Source organism: Myodes glareolus, chromosome 11 (assembly GCF_982192425.1).
Source record: "Myodes glareolus chromosome 11, mMyoGla1.1, whole genome shotgun sequence".
NCBI classification, from domain to species: Eukaryota; Metazoa; Chordata; class Mammalia; order Rodentia; family Cricetidae; genus Myodes; species Myodes glareolus.
The window spans coordinates 45,033,631-45,059,148 of NC_142036.1; the positions used below are offsets into that span (position 1 = coordinate 45,033,631).

The window sequence follows — 25,518 nt, forward strand, 5'->3', positions numbered from 1 at the left end:
AGGGATTCAACAGTCCTAAAGGAATGAAGCTCAGAGGATCGCTCGGTTTGGGTGCCCTCCATGAAAAGCAATGTTCTAAGAGGCCAACCTTTTAGATTAGTTTTCCTAATCCCTCTGGGGTTATTGGGAGATCTCCCAGGAGAGTCATCTCCAAGAGGCACAGCCAGGTCCCGAGCTGGGAACGCCACATATTCTGGCACCTCCCAGCAGAAGGCTAGTAGGAATAGGCTGGTGCTGGCCCTGTAGCCTCAGATGGCATCGCTGGCTCTCCAGACAGCTCATCAGGATAGCCTATGTCATGTCCACTTAGAAGCAGCCTCGGGGCTGCAAGAAAACTGGCAACACAGAATGAAGCGTTATGAACTCCACCCCCTAATTAATGGCTCCCATATTGCTTAGGGACACCGTCTTTTCCAAAGTGGACAAATGGAGAAGTTTAAGTAAGCTGAAGGCCTCTCAGACATTGTGTCCCTTAGAATCCTTGGGCATGCCGTCGCGGTAACCTTCAAAGTGTTTTTTGTCCTTTCTCACATTTTTTATAGAAGAAAGACATAAGACTCCAGGTGTCTCAGCAACTGACTCAACAGTCGTTACTCTACAAGGTCTTTCTGAGGGTTTCTTGTGTACTGGGTGTGTTCCAGGCAGGAACTGAAGCCTACACTCAAGTATAGACAGACTGACAGGAAACAGTAACCAACAGGCTAACTTCAAGTCGTGAACATCACTACTGTGTGGTGATATCCAATGCAGTCTGGGTAGGAGGGTGATTCTAGGGGCTAACATGACTATGGAAGGCTTCTTCAGGAGTTAAGGAGGACAAGAAAACCCAAAAGGCGAGGATAAGTTCAGGCACAGGTGAAGAGCATCCCAGAGAAGGAACACGAGGATGCTTACCCTGAGTGGGAAGCAACCGGAATTGAGAAGCAGAAAGACGAGGGTGCCTGGGAGGAGAGCAAGGGGATCTTGAGATGAGTGAGATCTGAAGTTTAGGGCAGCTGGATGGAGAAGCTCCTCTAGGACATGGGATTCTGTTTATTCCAGCTGCAGAAAGTATGACAGCATCAGGACTGTGTGTTTGAGTCAGTGGGCTCACTGGGCAGCCAAGGTTAGCCTGTAATTATGTAGGCCAGCCTGGTCTTGAGTTTTACAATCCTCCTTCTGTCTCTGGAGTGCTGGGATTTCAAGTGAATGCCAGCAAATCTGGCTACATTGCCTTTTACATCTGTCACTCTGACTGTGATGTGGGAAAGGGATTGAAGAGAGAAGAAACAGAACCAAGGACAGGAAGAGTCTCTTCGGAGGCTGTAGGAGGCCAAGGGAGAGACTGTGGTGTCTTGATCTCGGTAGCAGAAGGAAGGGTGGTGGTCAGGGAGTTTAGAGCAGGGAGCAGGTGAGGAGAAGGGAAGCAGAAACAGAGAACAAGAACAGGAGAGGGGTGGTTCCAGGTTTAGGGCCTGAGCCAAGTGGTAGAGGCTTTTGCCACTGACTGAAGTTGAGGGAACCAGTTTGGAAAGGACTCAAGGCCCAGCTGGTGACTCCTAGTTAATGTTCTGTGGTCTCACTTGTGGGGGAGACAGAAATGAAAATGTTGTCAGTTTGGGGAAACTGTGAGGGCTTTCTCCAGCCTCCGGGCAGGGTGACATCTTCCATGGAAACAGATGTGATGTCTTCCCCACAGATGAGCTCAGTGGGGGAAACCCCACACCCTGCCTCCATCCTTCATCCCACCTTCCAGCTGGTCTTTCCAACTAGCTTCGTTTCCTCCTTCTGCTACTCAACACCTGTCTTCCTTTCTCTTGTCTTCCACTGCAATCTCCATGGAGTCTCTTTGCCTGTTTATTTGTTCACTAGAAACCAAAACAAACACAAGCTGTGTTGTGTAGCATGTTCTATGAAGGCCCGAGCTTGTCACTGATAATGGCAGAGGCCAGATTTTGAAAGAAAGGGAGTAAGTCTCTCACTGTAGCCCCCTAGCACTCCAAGCCCCTGTAAGAATCCATTTAGGGATCTATTATCCTGGTTTAGCCAGCCCCTTTCTTGACCTGACCTCTATTTGCAGAAAGTACTATTTATTGATTTCCCCCCCCCCCTTATTTTCTGACTTAATGACTGGAGATGGAAAGATCCCCTTATATATGACTCTCAAGCTGGGATCATTGTTATGCTTAATGATAATGGTTTCTAGCTGTTAAACCCTCAGCAAAGAATGCACTTCCCTCTGTGTCCTTCCTTGTTGTTCGAGGGGCACGGCAGAACAAACGCTGTGGTATCGTTTTGCACTGGAGACTTCACACTTGAAGCAGGTTGCATCTTGAGGTCTTTATTAAGTTGTCCAAGGCTACCCAGATGGGGAGGGTGGGAAAGGGATTCCAACCCAGGCTAACCATCCCTGGAAGAAGAAAAGTCACTGTGCTGTGGTTTTCACAGACTGCAAGGGCATTGCTTTCCAAGGTAGCTACCCTGGGTTTCGTGGACTGTAGTGGATATACAGGTCACCGAGGTTCATAGTGTCATTTCATAACCATCGGTGGCATGGTCCAGGCAAGATCGGCAATGGTTATGCTCACTTGGAGAGGGATGGACCCGTAAATGAGGTTAGTAGAGGAAATGTAGGCACCAAAGAGAACTCTTATAGTTAACTTGGGGAGGCTTCAGAGAATAAAAAGTCCATGCAAAGTTAGACTACAAAGATAGCTGGGCTTCACTTATAAAGAAAGATTGGGGCAGAAGGCCTCTGTCTGTCTGCAAATGTCAATCTTAGAGGCATGTCTGGAAGGGGACTGCTGATGGGAGCAGACCAGGGTCTTGCACAGCTCTGCATGCCTATGCAGTTCTGTGCCCCAATAGCAGCAGTGCCCCATCCCCTCCAGTGGAGGTGACGTGTGCAGACTGGTCCTAAAATGCCCCACCATACGCAACAGACTGAAGGCATAGGCTTACCTCTGCAGAAAGGAGAAGCAACGGGGTGGGTGGGTAGGTGGCACAAAATAGTTACCTACACATTCGCTCTACAAAATAAAACATTTTCATACACAAACTATGCGGGTTGTTGGGGTTGGCATTGGCCAACAGACCACCAGAAAACTTAGACACCAATCCCAGCTCAGACAGCTCCAGAGTTATGTAGCCTGCCCTCCCATCCCCACACTGCAGCATCTCATCTGTAGATAGCATCTCCCAATCACTGTGAATTAGACAATGTATGACACAAAGCTAACCATTCTCTTGAGCCCCAGCGCTCTTCACCACCACACAAAAGGGAGAGAGCATCTAATATTCTGGGCAGAATTCCCACAGGCCTGCTTGTCCCTCTCCTTCTGTTCTTTCTATAAAATACGCACTTTCAGTCATCATCTGCTGGTTCTAGAAGTAAAAAAAAAAAAATTGTCCCAAAAGCAAAGCGATGAAGAATAAACCTTGTGAGAAGACCTATGAGTGCAATGTTCTTATGTATGCAGTAGCCTTTCATCAACCTCCAGAGGGACTGTGGGGAACAGGGAGAGAGGAGAGGATGAGACGGGGCTGTGAAGACTGGATGCTGGCAAGCATGATATATGTATCTCTGAAAATGTCACAGTGAACTCACTGCTAGATGCAATGCATAGGCATTAGAGGTGTTAAATTTTAAGTGTGGGAACCAGACAGTCTCTTTCACCTATGACAAACCATTGTCTGAAAATACTAAAGGGGAAACGCCAGAAATAAACCATTTATAAATTTTAAATTGCTCTTATTATAGTGTATCGTGGGTATTTCTGCTTTGGTTTAGTTTCTGAGATAGGGAATTGGTTTTGTAGTCCAGTTGTCCTCAGACGCACTGTGTGATCCATGCTGGCCCCAAGCTCATTGTGTGATCCTCCTTCCTCAGCCTATGAGTACTTGGGTTACAAATGTGTATGGCCACGCCCAACTGGTAATGTTGTAATCCTTCTATTTCATCATTAGCTGTTAATCTCATATTGTACCTAATCTATAAACTAAATGTCATCATTTCTATGCACAAGTAGCATGTATGAGGTCCAAGACTATGCATGGTTCTACATGTTCACTGGTCTTGAAACATACCCCTACTGGGTAGAAGGGGTGCCGCACAATCCCTGATATTAGGTAAATATGTGTGTCTTGTTTATATATCGGTTTCACTATTTGCCCAAGATCACATAGCATTTCTGGGATTGGAACTTGGAACCTTTGACTGTAAAGCCCGAGCTTTGATGGAGTCTTCAAGTATGGTTGTAACGTGCAGCCACATGAAACCCAAGGGGACTCCCTGAGGCTGGAGGGGGGCAGACAGCACCTTCCTCCATGCCCTTGCGGAATTGGGGCCAACTGAGACTTTTCTGGGTCTCTTTCTCTCTCCCTCTCTTCTCCAGCTGCCTTGCCCCGATTCTGCTCCTTGCTTATGATACTTTATTTTTCCATCCACAGCAAAACAATTCACATCAAGGTAATTGATGATGAGGCGTATGAGAAAAACAAGAATTACTTCATTGAGATGATGGGCCCCCGCATGGCCGATATGAGTGTTCAGAAAGGTGTAGTACCCTGTCCTCCACACTAACAGTAACAATCTTTTCTCCTTCCTTTCTTCCTCTCTCCAATCCTTTTCCTTCTCTTCCTCTTGCCTTCTACCTTTCTGTTTCCTTCCTGTCTTGCTCTTTTCTCTTCTCCTCTCTCTGTCCTAACCCTGCCAATCTGTCACATGGTACCCATAGAGGGGTCTTCAAGAACCAATGGCAATTTTTCTGGGGTAGCAAAATGAATATGGGTGAGTAAATGAGAGAGAGAGAGAGAGAGAGAGAGAGAGAGAGAGAGAGAGAGAGAGAGAGAGAGAGAGCCCACACTCTGAGAATATGGTAAATGAGGTTCTCTGTGATGTAGTATGGGACAAGAAAGACGGTTAGGTTTACAGGTGGTATGCATCGTGAGAAACAGACACTCAACACAGATTTCCATGGCAAAATATTCTCAAAGTTGAGTTTATGTCCCAGGAGACTGAGAACCAATATACTTGGACCATACTTTGTCCCACTCCCCCAAAGAGTCCTTCAGAGCCACCTTTATCTGCCTTGTCTCTGCCATAAAAGTGTTTTTCTCTCCCTGACCTTGACTGAGCTTAAAGTGCAGGTCTCTGTCAAAGACCTTCCTGCCGTTTGCTACTCTTCCTATTAAGGGGAGCAAGATGTGGAGACAGGGAGAATAGTAATGAGAGAATTCTGACCTAAGGTGAATCTTCCCCTGCAAGCCCATGTGATGTGACAGAATGGACAGAGCTGTGCTTTCCATCTGAATGACCTTGTATAGCTCTGGCCTCCAAGAGGAAGTCAGACAGTCCTTCCTAGGATAGGTTGTGCTGGATTAGGGGTCAGTATCCCTGGATTAGGGGTCAGTATCCCTGAACCAAACCATCATCATGTTGCTCCAAGTCAGACTCACTTCAGTCTCATACAAGAGTCCCTGTGGTAGAAAACAGGTTCACATCTTATAGACAGAGGAGTCTCTGACCTACAAATGCTCAATGATTGTATCCACCCAAGAAGGTATGAAGAAGAATCTAAAGTAAAATACACACACACACACACACACACACACACACACACGCTATCACTGCTTGTGTTTTATTGGTAACAAAATGAAGCACATATTCAGAATGTCAAAGGAACGTCAAAGGATCTGAGGACATTTAGGTTTTTGTTTATCCTCTTTTCCCTTTGAGAGAATTGGGTTCCAGTGTCTTCCCTAAAACAAACGTCATAGAATAGCAATCCCAGCTCCATCTCTCACTGGACCTGCTAACTACCACTGTGGTTCCTTGAGGTTCCAAGAGAAGTCAAACATGAAAATCCAGGCCCCTACTAGAACCTCTCTGACTAGACCACATGACTGAATGAGGCTCAGGTGAATACTTGGAGTATGTTTCCAAAAACAAAATTTGATTTTCTTTGTAACTGACCCTCTACTGTGTTGCTACCCAGAAATAGACAGCAATCTCTACAACCTTGTGTTCCCAACCCAAGTTAATCAGTGTTTAGAAGGTCCGCCTTGGGGCACAGCATCCCTCTATAACAAGAATGTCAATGGTGTGGAATTCCTGTATCATATTGGAGCTAACACTTATTTGGGTTCCCTGAGTCTCCCGAAAGGATAAGAAATAAGAAAGTTGGGAGAGCCCTTCCTCCCTTTCTCCTTACCTCTTTTCTCTCCCCCTCTCTCTAGTCTGCCTCTCCATAAATACTTTTAACTTTTTCTTAATGAGGCAAAAGAAGGGACTGGAATCCTAGGTTCTGCAGAGACATTGTTCATTGTGAAGGGTTCTGGGTCATTCCCAGTAGGCAGGTCATCTACTCGATGCCTAAAGAAATGCTACTGTTACCATGTGACACCGACGGAATGTGCTGCCCAACTTACTTCCTACTAACCGTTGGCAGGATCTAAAATGACTCCTCCCCACCATGACCCCAATCTTCTTCCTCCCCACTCCCGTCCTTCATCTTGGCTCCCTTTGCCCACTTTTCTTTGTCCTCCTGTCCCTTTCCCTCTCACCTGTAAGAACAACTGTGACCGAGGAGACAAGAAAAGCTAAGAGCATTTTTTAATAAGACAGCACACTCCACCAGAGTCCTGTCTAAAGCCACCATGGCAGGATGGGGCTGCATGTGCCAAGAGTGATGGGAATGGTCATTACAGGCTGTGCTCCAGGTGAACAACCAAGCTGCCCACCTAGTCGACACTCTCTCTCTTGTTGTCCCTACAGGAAAACCATAAGGGTTAAAATAGTAGATGAGGAGGAATACGAAAGGCAAGAGAATTTCTTCATTGCCCTTGGTGAACCGAAATGGATGGAACGTGGAATATCAGGTGTGAGATTCTTTAAAAATCAAAGCAACAACCAAGAAAAGGCAAAGAAAAAGGAAAGAAATTCAAACAAACGAGGCAACAATAGAAAAGAAAAAGTGACTCTATTTTTGCCCCCGCCTTTTGTTCCCTTCTCCTCCTTCTCCTATTGACAGAAAATTTTATGCTTTTCCCTCCTGTATTCTCACTCCCACCCTGTTTCGGTGTCATCTCTGCCTTCTTAGTCATAGTTTATTTCCATATTCCTCCTTTCCCACCTTCTGGGCAGTGCTGCAGCCTCAACTCCTCATTGCCCTAGTAAGTTATTCACCCAGTTATTCAATTGTTACTATCTCCTGCACTTTCCCTTATCCTCGGCCCCAGACTATAGTTTCTCAATGTGAAAACTTGGTGGGTGGGGAGGAGGAGAAACAGAAAGGAATGTGATGTGTTGCATGCTTGTGCCCCTTCCTTGCCACCTCTCAATCTAGCAGGCATTGACAATGATGGGGGGGTGGAAGAAGGGTGGGACCCACGTTGCCATAATGCTTTGACCATTTTCTGCTGCATTCCCCAACCTCTATTGAATGCTTGGCAAGCTCTTCTCTTGCAGAGTGACCCACAGGTCTCTCTGCTCTTCCTGGAGGTAAGTGTGTTATCTGCCTATTCTCAGTTGGGTAGATCATGGCTTGAGGAGGTATACCAGTTGGCCATGGTCTCTAAGAACTCTCTAGGAGAGAGCTGGCTTTCTGAAGTAGCCTTGTAACATGGAATTCCAAACTCTCCTTTCTCCCTTTGACATCTCATCCACTCCATCCTACCTTTCTTCATAGACTAAAGTAAGGTACCTTACGTGGGCCAGTTTGAGATAATAAAAATGGACAATTGAAAATCTGTAAGAGAAACTAAGTCATTTTGAGTTCAACTGTTCCATGAACGTGTGGGCCCTAGAAAAGAACATACTTGAGTAAGCCCAGAGTGTTTATTTATAATCATCAAAGAAAGGAACACTAAATGGAGAAGTGGTTTGGATCACTGAGGCACTGAAGACAGCCAGAGGACAGCTGATGGATACCTGCCTTCGCTTAGCATCTGCAAGTGAAAGTAATGCTCAGACCTCATGGCACCTCTCACCTCTGACTAGAGAAGTAGATGCTCTAGTTTTCTCGGAACATATGTCTCAACATCCCAGCCAAAGGCTCATCCTTAGGAGAGCGACACTGGCATCGTTGTGACCAGGAAAGATAGATGCCTTTCTCACTCAATGGAAATAATCAGAAGCTACCACTTTGAAAATGGTGATGGAATAGGTATGGGAATGCAAAAACATCCATTCATCTAGGAGAGTTGGCCATTCTTCAGCGGCTTCGCATTCAGCAACAGGGAGATATACTGGCAGGTCTAAGAGAGTAAGGTCAACAGCAACGCTTTCAAAGCACCCCTTCAGGTCTTCTCCTCAAGCTTGATGGTCAATTATCACCATCCACCGGAACTGTCTGAAGAGCTCAGCTCTGTGCCAGCTCTGGATTGGACACATGTAGCCCTCAAGGGGCAAGGTAAGCTAAATATTACATTGCCCACTGAGTAAAGTATTCCTTCCAACCTGACAACTAAGGAGTACCAGAAGAAAGAGAATCTCATTCCATTGCCTCTTACACTATTCCAGCCTATCGTCTAGCTCCCACTTTCCGGAATATTCTCAGAAATTGTTTCTGCACCTGCCCTACCTCATTTCCATCACATCCCCTCTGTGCACTGACTACACATCTTTGTGACTGGCTGGAAACAAAAGCTACCCAAGGCCCATGTAAGGGCTCCAGGCAGGAGGAAGAGATTAGAAGCCCATCTACGCCTATATTTTACCATTTAAAACAGCTATCTTCTGCCTCGCCTTGGGTCCTCTACCAAACAGTAGGACAGAAAGGGTCCTAAGGTAAGCCTTGAGCTCTTTGATAGACCTGGCTGAATGCAAATACCTGTGGCTGCTCCACATTTGAGGTTACCTCTTGCCACTGAAATATTTAACCCAGAAGATCCCAGAAAAGTCCTTGTGAAGCCTAGCCCTGGGGAAGGAGGTGAGGAGACAAGGATTTCAGAAAATTATTTGTGTGATATGCCCCCCCCCAGACTTTCCCAAAGACCAAGGTGCCAAGGTGGAAGTTGTTGGTAAGAAATGCATGGGTTTCCCAGTCTCCTGCCCTATGGTCTAGGCCTTAGACCCTGGGATATTAATTTTTAGTTTCTTCAGTTCTTCCCCGATATTGGCATCAGACCATGAGGTGAAAGGTTATAAAACCCAATTGTCTAGATCCAGAGTCAAATGAAAATCCATTCTGATTTGCAGGGTGCACTACTGTTTTCAGAGTGAGAGACAGTACAGTGAAAATTGCTTTTCATTATCACTACCATCTAGGAGAGACTTAGACATTCAGCCTAGCATCGTCTCTGCATGGTCAAAAATGTCAATAGAATTTTTTTAAAAAAATGACTGGACTTGAAATAGGAGACTCTATTCTGAGCAAACACAACAGCCTTCGGAGGTAATATTAAAAGTTCTGCATGATCTGTGGTAGAGAAAATAAGAAAGAATGAGAGAAAACATAATTGCCGTGGTGAGGAATAAGCCCCAGAGTGTGAAAGAGGACATCTGTCAGGCAAAATGAGCTGCTTCATTGTCCAGACTAGCTAGTGGGTCAGTGTCTGGCCAGAGGAAGTCTGGGAAAGTCAGGGAAAGGGAAGCACTGTCCAATAGTGGGGGCTGCTTCTTTGCCTTCTTTCTACATTCAGGGACACACCCTGTTCAGTGCCCCACCCCCAGAAGTTTCTTGAGCTATCTTCTTTCCTAATTGTCTCTGGGGGATCTGAGCAGGGATGAATAACTCTCACCTGCACCTAAGGATCAATACATGGGAAGGCAAGGGAAAAGACCCTGGTGTTAGTCAATCACTCAACATTGACCTCCGTGGATCTCACAGATGCATCTGCTCCTCCTCAGTAAGAGCCCTCAAATTCACGAAGACAAGAAGCAGAGAATGTCTGGCTTGCCCATCTGAACTGTAGGGCCTGGAGTGTTCTTGCTGCAGACCCATGGAAGGAACATGTCCATGACAATATCATGAGACTATCCTCCGACCAACTAATCACCTTCATGGTCTAACTGGAAACAACTGGAAACAATCAACGGTGGCTCAGCTGTTTACACACCATGTAGATTCTGAGTCCACACACATCTTCAGCGGCTGTGGACATGAAGTCATGGATCTCAAGGCATGAGCTGCATTCCTTGAGGTTACTAGAGGAAGCAATTTGTAGATACTTCCGCCTATGCCCACATACTCTCCTTTCTTGCCAGTCTCTAGCAGGAGTGGGTAGCAGAATGTTTCCAGATCTGACAAGAGCCAAAGATGAGGGGTATAAAGTTATACATACAATCAGGGTGAAAATGAGGTGGGAAATTCACAAGAATTTCTTTTTAGCTGGTGCATTTTGAAGTCCAAGAGAGTCTTGCATAAACTAAGCTCCTCTCCTGTGTGATGAGTCTCCCATTCACTGGGAGAATCTGTCAGGTTACCCTAGAGACAAGAGAGTTTTAGCCTGAGCAAGAAGAAGCTCGAGACATTCTGTGTTGTGTATATCTTTGACTCTGCTCCCCGATCTGCACAGAGACCTTGCGTTTATCATCTTCCATCCTCATACAAGCTTTGGTCTGACAGTACCTCTGTTCTGGAGTACCCGAAATCCAGAGTTCACCTACCCTTTCTGAACAAAAAGACTGTCAATTCCCAATACTGTAAACAACAAGCCTTTATTGAACATTACAAAGTGCAGGGACAAGGCTAGACAGGGGCCATCATTCAGGGACCACAATCTAAAGGATGCATCTTTCCTTACATCATTTTTTCAGGGAAGGTCAAAGTTCTGGCCCTCACAGTAGCTGAGATACACTGGGAAGCAGAATATGCTCTGACTGCAAGGCTAGGGCTGGGAATGGTAAAAGGGGAACACCGTCCTGCTCTTGTGTACTGCTGTCTGGGGCTCACCTTCAGGCCTTATGCTCTACTTGCCATCAACAGTCCAGCTACTCTGGCAGGGTTGCAAAGCACACACGGTGTTCATGATTGCTAGCCAGAGTCACAATGGCCACCCACGTGGTGCGTTCATCATCATACACCATCCTTAGCACTCAGATTTTCAGGGAAGGTGTGGGGTAACTTCCTTGTAGCTGCTCAGCAGTCTTCCCAGCTTCTCAGGCCTCTTGCTGCTTCTTGCTACGCATGCTCAAAGGCTGCCCTTTGCATGGGTTCTTGCTCATTCTCTCACTGCCTCCCTTACGCTGCCAAGAACCACACAGCCTGGGGCCACTTTCAAAATGGGATCTTAATGTTCTTTCCTTTTCTTTCTCCCCTTCCCTGATATCCACTTGCAAACAGCGCTCCTGTTATCTCCAGGTAAGAGGTGTCTGACTTTCCCCTCTTTTCTATTCTCGCCAGTGCCATTACTTGGTTTAAGATCAATGTCCATTACATTACTTAACAGGAACTACAGGGTCAAGGTAACCTGACAGATTCTCCCAATGACTGAGAGACTCCTTACATAAAGTAATTGAGGGGAAGTAGATAATTCCTTGAACACCATTTTCACCAGTGAGCGTGTGAAAATGCATAGCTAGCCGTTAAAATAAAACTTACCAAGAAGATGGTAGGTCATAGATTTCCCTGCATCCCAGTTCGTCTGCCTCTTCTGTTGTTGGAGAGGAGATGGGAAGAGTTAAGACCAGACTCTCCAAAGGGATTGACATAGAACTCAAAAGACTGACCTCAGCAACCCATGGAGAAACAATTAAGAACTGCTGAGGCAGTTTGTCTTTTTAATAAAAATTACAGACTTTTACTGACCCTGGAGACCTTCTAACTCATCACAGATGAGATCCTACTAGCTAGATTTGGACTCAGTTGTCAATTATCCTTAAAGTTACACATGCTCCAAACAGAAAAACTATGTGTGGGAACAAGGAGAAGAAAGATATTTGTAGGTTTTATTTTAGCAAGATTCTCATTCAGAATTTAGATCCTGTGTAGGACACGGACCTACTTTAGAGTGTGCTGCCGTGAGTGGAAGCCCATCACAAACAGCATCCAACTTCAGGACCAGAAAAGAAAACAGCCCTCATGTCTGGCAGCGCTGTACGATGCAGATGGAGTGTGCTCCACAAGACAGTTTCAATATGTTTTAAGAGAATGCCTTACATTTATCTGTTCTTTGAACACACACACACACACACACACACACACACACAGAGCTATTGAAGAGCAAAAGATCTTACGGCAGGCACTGGTGTTTCAAGTCATCTACAACCCACCCCTTGGGCTTAAGAAGAGGCAATAGGCATAGCAAAATCATTTGCCTCCTTGGAGCCTACGGCAAACAGTGCACAGAGTTAATATGTTTTCTTTTTGTAGAAACATTGTTTCAGTCTCTTCATCTTCTTGCTTATGTTTATGCCGACAGGATACGGGCTAGCTCCAACTCTGTGCTCTGCACTCTCCTCCTGGGGTGCTGGTCTTCCTTTCCCCCTCTGCTCCTACTGCCCCACATGAATATGTTCAGGTTTCTTTGTTCCAGTTCTTGCCTTCACTACCAACACACACATTTCTATTTGCTTTAAGTTTCATTATACTTTTAACAAGATTTCAAACACCGATAGAAATATAAAATGCCGAGGGGGTGTCCTACACCTGGCTGCAAACTTCTGAATCAGGAGCCCCTGATTAGGCTTTCAATCTACCAGAAACCTCAGGTTTCAATTTCGATTGACAGCAGCTGGTGGGGAAAGAGAGGAAATGTGTTCATCCTGGGCTCTTCCACCAAGTGCAGGGGCTTAGCGTGAGAACCCCGCCCACACCACTGCTTCCTTGTAGGGCTATCCACAGAGCGTTCACAGCCTATCCTTGTCTAGCCTGGAGAGCTCTTTGTTCTTCTGGTATTTGTCCAATCTTCCGTCGTATTTACCTCCTCCCCCACCTCTCTCTCTTGCTCTTCCTAGAAATGAGGGTTGGTTTAGTCGACCTACACACCGAGATCACCTCTCCTCGTTCTCTTCACTTGGAATTCTGAGGAGCAGTCAGAATCATTAACATTCTTCTTTTAAGTCCAGGGCTTGCCGAAATTAACTTAACTTGAACTTAAGCTATGACCAGTATATAAAAATTCGAAAAGGGGGAGGATTGATGTCAAGACACTAAGTCGGGGTTTACAGACAGGCACGTTGAGTCAGTTAGCAGGAATATACAGAGTGCTTCTGTGGGGCTGTGGGTGACTTGCCAATAGAGCTCTGGCTGTTTGTCAAAGGGATTTTTTGCAGAAGGCTAGATAGAAAAAGTGACTGTCACCACGGGGGTGGACAGGTCAGCAGGTGGATCAATAATATGCCAGATGGATATAGTGCTAGATTGACAGCTAGACAAGGGGTTAGACAGGTACATTTACGTGTCACTGGAGAGCTCATTATAGTGGTATACAGTTCCTGGGGCACGTGTGAAGTATGACATGAGGGAACTGGCGAGGGAGGAGCAGAATAACACTGTCACTGCTGAGACAAGCAGTGGTATATGATGCCAAAGCCAGAAGGAAGAGGAGAAGGCGAAGGCTACTCATTCTTTCAGGAGTCTATCTTCCCTAAGGGCTTTTCTTCCAGGTTGCCTTGCAGTTCAGTTTCTAGGGCTGTTGTTCTTGTAACTAGCCCCAGCACATTCAGACTCCTGAATTTGCCATCTGAATGAACTCATCAGAGACCCATATTAAATGAAGTAAGTGAGGTGAGGTTGCCATAAGATGTCCTCCAGCTTGGAAAGATAAAAGGCCAAGGATTAGCTGAGTGCTCAGCCACAAACAAGGCGTGTATACCACCCCTCTAAGGCTCAGAGAACATCGTGGGAGAGAAGCAGGAAGAATGTAACAGCCAGAGGGTAGGGTGAAGGGCCACAGAATGTCATCTCCTGAACACAGTACAGCCATTCTAATCCTGAACTTAATACAGCTGCACTCGCCTACCCTGAGCCTGCACAAGAATGGACCTGTCAACAGCCAACCACAGAAGGGAAATGCACTCAAGAGGACCCTCCCAACTTGCGAACCTCGTGACCATGATAGATTCTTGGAACTAGAGAGTTGCTGTCATCAGTTGAGTAACCACTGGTGAAACCACAAGTCTGTAGTAGAGAATTTCAAATCCACCCTTATGCAGATGGCCCAGGTTAAACTCACTGGGTCTCAAAATAAAACCCAAATGTGTGATAATGGAAAGGGGACTTTTAAGGTTGAGAGAGACTTGACAGGGTGATAGAGAATGAGGAAGGGGTCTATAGAAATACATTTCACGTGTGTGAGAGAAAAATGAGCACAATGTAACACACACACAGAGAGAGAGAGAGAGAGAGAGAGAGAGAGAGAGAGAGAGAGAGAGAGAGAGCCAGCTTAATCTTCATAAACCACCAGAGCGATTATGGTGCAGCACCACGGACAGCTCCCAGAATTGTCGGGACGGCCTTCTCGTTCATTGGTTGTAGAGTCCAGTAGCAAGCTCAGACACTGGAACCTGCACACCATCAACTGTCCTCATTCTGGCTAACTAAGGAAATCTCTATATAAATAAGTCTCTCTACCTAGTAAAACCCAGCCGTATTTTATAGTTTTTCCTGTGAATTGCTTCCATTGCAACCTCAAGAACCCAATCAGGAAAAAAGAAGAAAGAAAGAAAGAAAGAAAGAAAGAGAGAGAGAGAGAGAGAGAGAGAGAGAGAGAGAGAGAGAGAGAGAGAGAGAGAGAAAGAAAGAAAGAAAGAAAGAAAGAAAGAAAGAAAGAAAGAAAGAAAGAAAGGAAAAGAAAAAGACTTCCTTGGCCTCTGACCCATTTTGTCCTTGGGATTATCCAAGGACTAGAGGACTCCCAAGGGAGGTTTACTGTGTGGAATGAAAGCAATTAAGGAGCTGAATGAAAGAACTAATTACATGTGAGAATGCGGACTTGGATGGGGAGATGTTTAAATGAGCTCTGAAAGAAACAGACTGCCAAGAGCGATTTTCTAATCAAAGGGGAATGAAAAGATTCAATCTCTATTTCACTCTAATCCAGAAAAACATGTCTTCATGGTGAAGTGGCTGAAGTGGAAAACCTGTTTAGCTGTTCAGCATGAGAAGGGACCATTGGTAAATGATGCAAGACGCTGGGGGGTCACAGAGAATGCTTATAAAGAAAATAAAGAAAGGACTTTGTTTTATTTTTGCTTTGAATGTTTTTTTTTAAATCCCAGAAGAAATGACCCTGCCTTGTATGGAAATCCTGGAAGAATCTATCTCTGGAACACCATGAAATTCCCTGGGAATTGTTCAAGTTTCCCATTGTGAAGATGTCAGTCACCTGTATGAAATGGAGATTGTTCTGCAAACATTCCCTTTCTCTTTCGTAGATGCAACAGTGCCAACAATGTTGAAAACAGATGATAATGGTGGCCAGTAGGCAGTGCCTTTGGATCCGTGTATCTTCCAGAACTCTTTCATGAAGTAATGGACAAACAGATCGAGCAGCTCAAATAGTTAAGACCATGAGATTTGGCTTTTCTTCCCAGCTCTGCAGCCACTCTCTAAATGGCTTGGGAGCATCATTTGGTACCATCACTGGGAATTCTTTGGGTCAGATTCCCTACCCAGAAATAAACCAAAAAGAGAAGTGCTCATCTCGGGTGTACCAGGAGCATGTCTGTGGCCTGATCAGAGTGTTCAGCCATTAGTAGAAAGAGACTCTAGAAATGCCCAGCCCCTGTTCTTGAGAATGCCTTGCTTTCCACCCACTGCCCATGCCCCTGAGTGATAAAGTCCTGGGAGAGGGAAAAGGCACTAAAGCTTGTCTGATTTGTCTTTTGTTGCAGAGGTCACAGACAGGAAGCTGACTATGGAGGAAGAGGAGGCCAAGAGAATAGCAGAGATGGGAAAGCCAGTATTGGGTGAACACCCTAAACTAGAGGTCATCATTGAAGAGTCCTATGAGTTCAAGGTCAGACCATGAGTGAGGTCTAATGGTAGCTAACTAAGGTGGGGAACAGAAGAGATGAGGCTTGTTCTAATTTCACCACGGAAAATGTGAAATAGAAACCGAACGAATCACTTATCCACCCCAGGGCTCAGTTTCCCATTTATAATATGTAACAAGTAGTTCTGGTTATTTATATACTAGGAATACTATATGAAAACATGATATAAAATATGAAATAACTAGGGCAGGGAGCTCATAGACGTGTGACCACAATTGTATGTTTTAAACATACCAAAACTCACTACTGTAGACCAAGGTCTATTGACATCTTATTCTATAGTCACATTTTAAGCCAGGTGTGGTGGGCCAAACCTTTAATCCAAGCACTTGTGAAGCAGAAGCAGGTATATCTCTGTGAGTTCAAGGCCAGCCTGGCCTACATAGAGAATTCCATGACAACTGCTGCATAATAGAGAGACCCTGTCTCAAAAGACCACAAATTATCCTCGGTAGTTTCATTCCTCTGACCACCCAGTGTCTGAATCCACAATTAGAGAAAAGGGAACTAGGGGGATTTCCCAAGAAGATCTCATCCAAGGACACCACCTCATGGAAAGATTTTAGAACCCCTGCAATTCAGGGCATCTTTCATTCCTTTGTAACAGGGGAGGCCTCATTGGTCTTGAGAAATCTAACCTCATGAGTGCAAGTTTTTCTCTCCATGATAGAGTACAGTGGATAAGCTGATCAAGAAGACAAACCTGGCGCTGGTTGTGGGGACCCATTCCTGGAGGGACCAGTTCATGGAAGCTATCACTGTTAGTGCAGGTAAGAGGACCCTCAAAATAGCCTCTCTAGGAGTGTAGACAGCCACCAAGAAAGAAGACCACGGCCCCCTTAGTGGCTAATCACTTTCAAGGAGAGCTCTTCAGTGGGGTCTTCCCAGCTCCGGTCTGAGATGCTTACCTCTTTCAATGGGTAACTAAAAGATAGAGGGTAGTGACGAGCCAAACGTTGATGGTGCACGCCTTTAATCCCAGCACTCGGGGGCAGAGGCAGATGGATCTCTGTGAGTTCAAGGCCAGCCTTGTCTACAAGAGCTAGTTCCAGGACAGGCTCCAAAGCTACAGAGAAACCCTGTCTCGGAAAAACAAAATATGTACCCATGAAATCTAGTTTCTATCATTCTTCATCTCCCCACTAGCTTGCTTTTCCTTTTTGGTAAAATGGAAAATAATTCTGGTTTAGAGACCGGATGTTAAGAGTTAGCAAAATGCTTTGCATTGACCTCCCTGATGAATCTCTACCCTGATGAGTTCTTTGACATTAGCAGGGTGACTCCGCCATAGTGTCCCCAGCCTAGGCAGAAGTCCCAGATACCTGCAGATGTGTTGGAATGAGGATAGACAGGGTCTCCCAACTGCCCCTGTATCCCTCAGCAACACTATAGTTCTCTTGAACAGACAAGCACTACTGGCCTTGTCTTTTTCCATGAGATTTTGTTGTCATAGCAACCCACAGGGTTACATCCCTAAGGTCCCAGAGCCAGAGCAAAAGCACAGCCAGGGAGAGAGGCTTGCTACTGCTGCTGCCCTGCTTCCACATCCATTCCGCTGTGCCCCTTCTGATGACATGACTGTGCCCCTCAAGAGACCACAGAAGGAATGTAGGCCATATAGTCTACTTCTCCTCACAAAGGAGGGATCTGAAGTTCAAAACCTCTAAAGTACCCCAGGCTAAGATTTCTTTCATTTAAAATTGGAATTAGAGCCCAGATTCCTGATTTCTGTTCTTTGCAAACTGAAAGCATTTAAAGTTGTCCTTGAAGGGGCATAGGCACCTCAGTACATTCTCTCAGCGGTGGTCACTGGCGGGGCACATATACCCATAGTTCCTAGCAAAGACAGAGACCATTCTTACTCTGTTCCATGGGATATCTGAGAAAGGGTACCTGCCTCCATGCTCTGGAATGACAGTCATCCCTCTGGGGTGGATGATGGCAGAATTATGGTCGTCATCACTGTAGACAGGTTAGAAACTTGAGAGGAACCTCACTGGCACCCAGTGAGGAGTGGTCAAGCACACAGCCAGTTTTGTTTCCTTTACCTAGAAAATCAAATCAGCCTGTCCCTGCCTCCTTTCTTCCCCCTCCCTGTCCTCCTGTTCTCCCACTCTGCCTCTTACTCGCATCCTCTCTACAGTTTGTTTGCTTAGCACCCTGCATTGAAACTGACCGGTGACCACATGACCAATTCATTTCCCATCATCCCCACTGTGTAACTGGTGCCCACACGCTGTTCCTCGCTTGCTGTCCAGAGAGATCTGAATCCCCACTCAGCCCAGGATGCCTGTAGTATGGGGTTGGACTTGACTTTTTCACGAAGGACGATCTGATCTCGCTTCCCTGTCTCAAGCCTGCTTATCTTCCTCCAGCAGGGGAAGAGGATGACGATGAATCAGGAGAGGAGAGGCTGCCTTCCTGCTTTGACTATGTCATGCACTTCCTGACAGTCTTCTGGAAGGTGCTTTTTGCCTGTGTGCCCCCCACGGAGTACTGCCACGGCTGGGCCTGCTTTGTGGTCTCCATCCTCATCATTGGCATGCTCACCGCCATCATCGGGGACCTAGCCTCTCACTTCGGCTGCACAATTGGGCTCAAGGATTCGGTCACAGCTGTTGTTTTCGTGGCATTCGGCACCTCTGTGCCAGGTAAGAGTGAGGGGTACTTAAGTCTGCAAAGGGGATATCCCCTGGTTCAAATGACCCCTGGACTCTGCCCCAATCTCAGATATGAAGCAACAGGCACTGTGGGTAATAACCAATTCACACATTCAATCACTGCTCTGCTCGTCAAAATCTTAGACAGGAAAACTGAGGTATACCAAGGATATAGAACCTGACCAAGTAAGCGGCCCAATTTCTTAGCCTTTATATTGTATTAATAGGACACAAGAAATGCAATTAAATGCATACAATAATGTCCTTCCATTTGCCTCTGGCAGTCTCTGAGAGATAAATATTACCTTGCTTACAAATGTCCCTATAGAAATGTCCACAATCCTTCTTGGCCTCCCTTGCTCCCATGGGCATCTATGAGGGCAAAGTGTCTCCTATCAGAACCTTAGTTGAGATTTGTCTTTCCATGTGAGGAATTGTATGCTCTTTATTTCCTTCTAAATATCCCAAGGCAAACAGCAGTAAGCATTCATTAATTCACGTAGTAGACTAATATTTACTGAGCTCCCGGGATGCCCTGTACAGCGCCGAGCTAGTTGCACATCTATTGTGTGAGTTGAGGCAAGCATGCTTCCTTCTCAGCCCTCAGCTAAAAATCTAGCAAAGAAGACTCTACCCTAATGATATTTTTAAAAATCTCAACGATTTCTATGAAGTAAAGGTGTCAAACAGGGAACCTTAGCTAAGTCAGGTTAGGCCAGGTCCTGTGGAAACCAGGCCTGAATGACAAGCAGCAGGTAGCAGATACAGGGTGACGGTATTAGGCCAGTCTCCCTACTTAATTTAGTGTGGGTCTCTATGGCACCTGAACTCTGACCTCTTGCTAGCTTCAAGTACTTGGGCTAAATCTTACCAGGCAGGAGTCAGTAGGATGAACCAAGGGCAACTTTCATTGGATCAAAGAAAAATGGAGATCAATTACACCCATTCATTTCTTCAGCATGGTCATGACAAAAGTCCCAAGAAAAAAAAACTTAAAGAAGGAAGATTTCATTTCACTCATGGTTTCAGGAGTGTTAACACAGCATGGCAGGGAAGGAGACATGACGGAAAAAAGCAAATCACATCGTGGTTGACAAGAACCAGAGAATGAGAAAGTAGGACAGGCCCAAGGCAAGCTATAGGCTCCAAGAAATGTCCCCCAAGTGAGCTACATCCCCCAACTAGGTCCTTACTACCTTTCACTGCCTCCTAACAACGCCATCATATTGTGACTTTGTCGATGGATTCGTCCATCCCTTGCGGCACAGCCCTTGGGATCTAATAGTCTCTGGAGACGTCATCTCAGGTCCACCCAGAGGTGTGCTCTACCACTTCCCCTGGGTGGTTCTCTGTCAAGTCAAGTTGACACTCAAAATGAATCGTCACACGATATCTACACCACACTCCAGGGACTGCTCCTTCTCACCTCCCAGGACAGACCAGGGCAGGGGGAGGGGTGTCTTAGTCACCCCAGAAGCCTGGCTATTATGGAAATAAATCTGTTGATAAGAAGTCAGAAGATGAAACTGCGGGAGTTTTGTGGTTGAAACGCCCCGTGCTCGCTGTTCTCTGGGCCTTGGTGTGCCTAAACTGACAGAGGGGAAGGAGCTGACGTGAAGGGAAAGACACATGGGAAAAAAATAACAGAGGGAAAGAACTTAACTTCAAGGTCATAGTCAAGTTGGGGCAAGAAGCTTTCTCTGGGCGATCTGAGAAATTTGACAAGAGTGAGACATCAGGCTATACTGGTAGAGAGGTCATTCGGGGCATTTCCGAGGCCTGGAAATTGGTCCAGAAAGCACCTGACAATCCTGGGGCTTTCTGAAGAATATGCTGTGGTCCTCTGCTATCATAGCTTTTGTTAAAGCTCTTTGGGAATGAGAGGGTGTTATGGGCAGGGTCCTACCATGGGGATTCTAGAGTCAAGTCTCTTGCTCACTTAAGTGACCTTGTGTAGATGCCTTGATCCTGATTCTCCTGTGTGCATGAGCATTGCTCAGTCACTTTCAGGGTTAAATGGGTGCCTCCCCCACAGGACCATTACAACCAATCATCTGCTCCAGCTGCTTCCCTAGGCTATGAAAGTTGCCTGGGCAGATGTTATGAAATGACTGAATCGTCTTTGCTACAAACATGATATGATTTTTAGCAGGGAATGATAGGCTCACTTGGTAAATATTAGAACAGGAATAAATAGCTCTTAGGGTGCTTCATACACCCACAGATGAGGAACAGGAACCCAGACCCCCTCATTGGATCTATAATCTATAAAGCTATACAGTTCATAAGTGACAGGGCTGGAAGTGGCCCATTTGCCTGCGCTGCCAAGCTGCCTATGAGGGATACTCAAAGGCAAGCCCTGCATCCCCCACCCTCCCACAGCTCCCATTTGTCTCTGTCCTTTTCCAGATACGTTCGCCAGCAAAGCTGCGGCCCTGCAGGATGTGTATGCAGATGCCTCCATTGGCAACGTCACCGGCAGTAATGCTGTCAACGTCTTCCTGGGTATCGGCTTGGCCTGGTCCGTGGCCGCCATCTACTGGGCCATGCAGGGACAGGAGTTCCATGTGTCTGCTGGCACTCTAGCCTTCTCGGTCACTCTTTTCACCATCTTTGCATTCGTCTGCCTCAGTGTGCTCTTGTACCGTCGGCGGCCCCACCTGGGCGGGGAGCTCGGAGGTCCCCGTGGCTGCAAGCTTGCCACTACGTGGCTCTTTGTGAGCCTGTGGCTTCTCTACATACTTTTCGCCACACTGGAGGCCTACTGCTACATCAAGGGGTTCTGAACCGCCAGCGCAAGACCTCCACAGGGCGGGCCTGGAGCTTCTCCCAAGAGAAGGGCGCTTCCTCGCCAACCTCTCCAGGTTGAGCAGCCCTGGAGAAGCAGCATCAGGACCCGAGCCCCAGGAACGTCACCTGACCTAGGCCCTGGCACTGCACAGAAAGGGCAAAATCTAACCAATCCAATGGAATGGAGGAGACACCAACTGTCCAAAGTATTTAATTAAAAGCAAACCGACAACAGCAACAAATCCACCTCTACCCCGTCCTCCATTCATGTCCCTGAGCCTTCTCTTGTGTATCCCACTATTCCTTTAACTCTAGTTCCCTGAGGGGCAGGATTTCCCCTGCCTCCAGTGACATGCATCAAGACCCCCTCTTTCAGCTGTCAGGGTGTGAGGATGAGCCATCTCCACATGGCTGATTTGGGGTGCTCTCTTCATCAAATTGCCAGTGTGATCACTTTTGTTTCCCTGTCCAGTTCCACTTACTGTCCTGTCTTTTCTTTCTGTAGTTAGTGACAAAGGTCCCTGAAGAAACTCCAAGTCTGAGCAACAGATGGAGGCTTGGGCTTGCTGACACACTCCCTCCTGCTCTCACAAAGCCGCAGCTGTCTCTTGGCTCCAACTCAGGGTGCAGGAGGAGTTTCGTCTGCTTGCATTGACATCACACCAAAATTACAGCGCAGTCACACTCATCTTTATGGAGGTCATTCTGCTTCTCTGTGTTGTATGTCAGCGACTATATGTGTGTTCTCCCACAGAGACACCTGCCACGTTTAGGCTTGGGAAGAGAAATAAGAGTCCTCCATGCTGACCAAGGGCAGCTGGAGAAACAGAAGGGAACCCCTTCTCCAGTGTTCTGGTGTTTGTGTCTGAGGTGGAAGAGAAGAGGGTATCCGACTGGGGAAGTCTCTAAGGGAGTGGATCACATGTAGAGTGTCAGTGTTTCTGGAGAACGCCAGCATTACCACCCCTCCCTCGCCAGTGCGCCATACACAGAAGGCTAAGGAGATTGCTTGAAGTGATGTGAGAATTTGGAGGTTTCTAAGAGAACTGGGACCTCCTTCCTCCTCTCCTGGCCTTCAGGCCACTTTTGAAAGCATGTTCACAAGATAGGAACTGGAATCTCTCATTTCCCCACGTTCTTGCTTGTTTTTAAGCCTCAGAAAGTTCTCTACCCAGCCTGTGGGGTATTTCTTAGACCCCTCCTTTCCCAGGAATCCAAGTCATTGCATTCCCAAAGAGCCAGGGCTCAGAGAAAATGAGGGCAGACACACTGACACCTCCCCTCCCAGACCTTTTCTTGACGTATTTGAAAAGTCCTGGCTTTAACACACACAGACACACACACACACACACACACACACACACACACTACAAAACTGCCCATGGGTCTTGAGGCTTTCTGCATTGACATAAATACATTTTCTAAGACAGAAAAAATGAAATTAAAATAACACCTGTTTAATTTTGAACACATTTTTTTAAGAAAAAAAAAGAAAACAATGTTCGTGTCCTAAGCTATGTTGACAGTTGCTGGTGGAAATGTTGGGTTGGTTCAAAAAAAATAAATAAATAAAAGTAAAAGGTCTACTTCTATGTCTCTCTACTCACAGCCTGTTTCTCCTCATGGTTCTTCCTTCAAAAAATGGTCCAGGGGCCATCTTGGGAATCTGCTGAATCAGAAGCAATTGAATCAAAGGTGTCATCTCCCGTAAACACAAGTGTTAATGTGCTAGGCATTGTAATTTTTTAGCAAAAAAAAAAAAAAATGTTTAGGGAATGCTACCTGTTACAACCCAGACTTGAAGCTGGAAGACACAGGTAATAAGAATTGTGCCGATGAAGGCTAGGGAGCATTTTGTACCCGAAGGGCACAGCAGGGCAGGACTTTGACTAGGAAGCCATATTGAGCCAGAGCTCCACACACAGACCCAGAATCAGCATGCATTTGCTCATCGCTCACTCAGCAGTCCTGCAGTGATCACCTTCCACATAGTGTCACACTCTGGTGACACAATGGAGAGTCAGTTTTTGACCACAAGAAAAGTCACAATCAAAGAAATGAAATAAAATTTCTTTTAATGTGGTGTTTGGGGGTTCTAAGAGACAGATACCAATTAAATGGTTCTAGAAATAGAGGGGGAAAGCATTGGGATGCCTGGTGGGGAAAGGTTTTTGAGAAACTCAGATCAGGAAGTCCTGGAAAACCAAGCCTTCCCTACCTCCCATGCATGTGTTTCCTCCAGTCCTTGCTTCTGTCTTACTATGGAGCTCTTCCCTCCCCCTGTCTCCCTAGGGGGCCCCTTTGTTTGCCTTGTCCTGCAGTCCAGCTCAGTTGACAGCCCTGGTGTGATTTCCTGGCCTCACAACTCCACTCCTCAGAAATGACGGGAACTCTCTTTTGGCGATCTGAGAGCAAATTCTCTATTGAGAGACTACAATTAATTCCCCATACCCAGTTAACTCCCCATAGCCAGAAGGGCATCTCCAGAAGACATAAAACTTTGTGAAGGCTACCTTGGTGTGTGTGTGTGTGTGTGTGTGTGTGTGTGTGTGTGTGTGTGTGTGTGAGAGAGAGAGAGAGAGAGAGAGGGAGAGAGAGAGAGAGAGAGAGGGAGGGAGGGAGGGAGGGAGGGAGAGAGAGAGAGAGAGAGAGAGAGAGAGAGAGAGAGAGAGAGAGCCTGTGAAGAGGTGAGTGGAGAATATGTGGATAGTTAGCTATGCACTAAGCCTGTTCCAGGCCCAAACAAGTCAGAGAAAGTGAGGAGGTAGGAATTACACACGTATGTTAGTGCCCCTTTCGAAAACTAAGTATTGGAAGGAGCCTATGAAGTTCGTGAACAATTAGGTGCAAACATGAAAAAGGCCCTGTGCCACATGTGCTCTGAGTGTGGCATGAACAGAGGGCCACAGGACATAGAGATGTGGCAACACTGACTGGGTCTTGAATTGGGAAGGACCTCACTGAGAAGAGGACCTTAAAGCAAAATGTACAGTAATTTACTTTGGTGAAAGGACTCAACATTGAAAGACAGACAAAAAAGAACCAGATGGGGCCATGGTATGGAGCTCAAGAAGAAAAAATGCAGGTGGATGCTAGCTGTCGCCTGCTTGTATGTCTGAGAAAGGTTACAGCCAAGGAAAGGTCCTCTGTTAAAGGCAAAAGGAAAGAAGAGAAAAGGAACAAAAAGAAAATTCTACCACCACCAAAATGAGTAAATACATACTACTTATCTTTCTGCATGGTGGAGTTTAGTCCTTGCCTAGGCTTAAATTTCTGGCAAAACTGGGCTAAGAAAGCAGATTTGAGAACATAAGTCCTTCAAAGGACTGATAACTAGAATACAAAAGGTAGGTAGGTGCGTGAGTGGGTGAGTGGGTGGATGGGTGGGTGGATGGATGGATGGATGATGGATAGACAGATAGACAGACAGGCAGACAGACAGACAGAAAGATAGATAGATAGATGATAAGTATGGAGAGAGAGAGAGACAGGGAGACAGGGAGAGAGGGAGAGAGAGAGAAGATAGATAAACAGGAAGATCTGAGCTAAAGATTCATTTTATTTTATTGCTAGCTGAGAATGAAAGAGAAATGTCTTCTAGCTGATTCCATGGGAGAGACAGGGGCATGAACTCCATCTGTGCTCATGTCTACCCGCTTACAGTCACTTGTAGATCACCCAGACATTGGACTTAGTGGAGAGAGGTTGAGGTCCATCTACTGATGACCCCTAGTGAATATGGAGGAGGTTTAAGGCTGGTGAGGAAGGACCTTAATGTGAGTCTAGACACAACTAGTTCTCTGGATTGAGTGAACGCCTCTCCTGGCTCACAGCAGCTGACGGCTTCTGAAGCCAATTACTTCCAACATTAATATTGATATTCTAGAACATATACACAAGGTGGTGGGGAGCACGAGGTGATGTACAGAACTGCCTGACAGCCATAACTGGCAACACTGCAGGCATCCCTTCAGGGTGCCCGGGTCCCACAGGCTGTAGCATCCGTCAGTATGCAGATGGCACTGCCAGCCAGTGTGCACCCACGGAGCCTCCACATTCCCTCCCTTTACCTCATTTGTTTTCAGGACACAAGAGCTATCATAATAAATTAGCCCCAGCATTTCAGTAGCTAGAGAAAATGAAGTTTGT

At 46.2% G+C, this 25,518-nt stretch overlaps 1 protein-coding gene across 2 annotated transcripts in view; it reads left to right on the forward strand.

Moving 5' to 3' along the window:
- The window catches only part of Slc8a3 (solute carrier family 8 member A3), a 146,882-nt gene extending 123,933 nt beyond the window's left edge, over positions 1-22,949 (forward strand). Inside the window, exons 3-8 of one of the 2 annotated variants that reach the window (XM_087911689.1) lie at positions 6,755-6,858; positions 11,265-11,282; positions 15,758-15,882; positions 16,590-16,689; positions 18,295-18,570; positions 20,989-22,949. In XM_087911689.1, coding sequence (XP_087767815.1) covers positions 6,755-6,858; positions 11,265-11,282; positions 15,758-15,882; positions 16,590-16,689; positions 18,295-18,570; positions 20,989-21,365 — 1,000 coding nt within the window. In that variant the 3' untranslated portion in view covers positions 21,366-22,949. The remainder of the gene's footprint in view (positions 1-6,754; positions 6,859-11,264; positions 11,283-15,757; positions 15,883-16,589; positions 16,690-18,294; positions 18,571-20,988) is intronic. The other variant, XM_087911690.1, reaches the window with a different exon arrangement.
- The last annotated feature ends 2,569 nt before the right edge of the window (positions 22,950-25,518 follow it).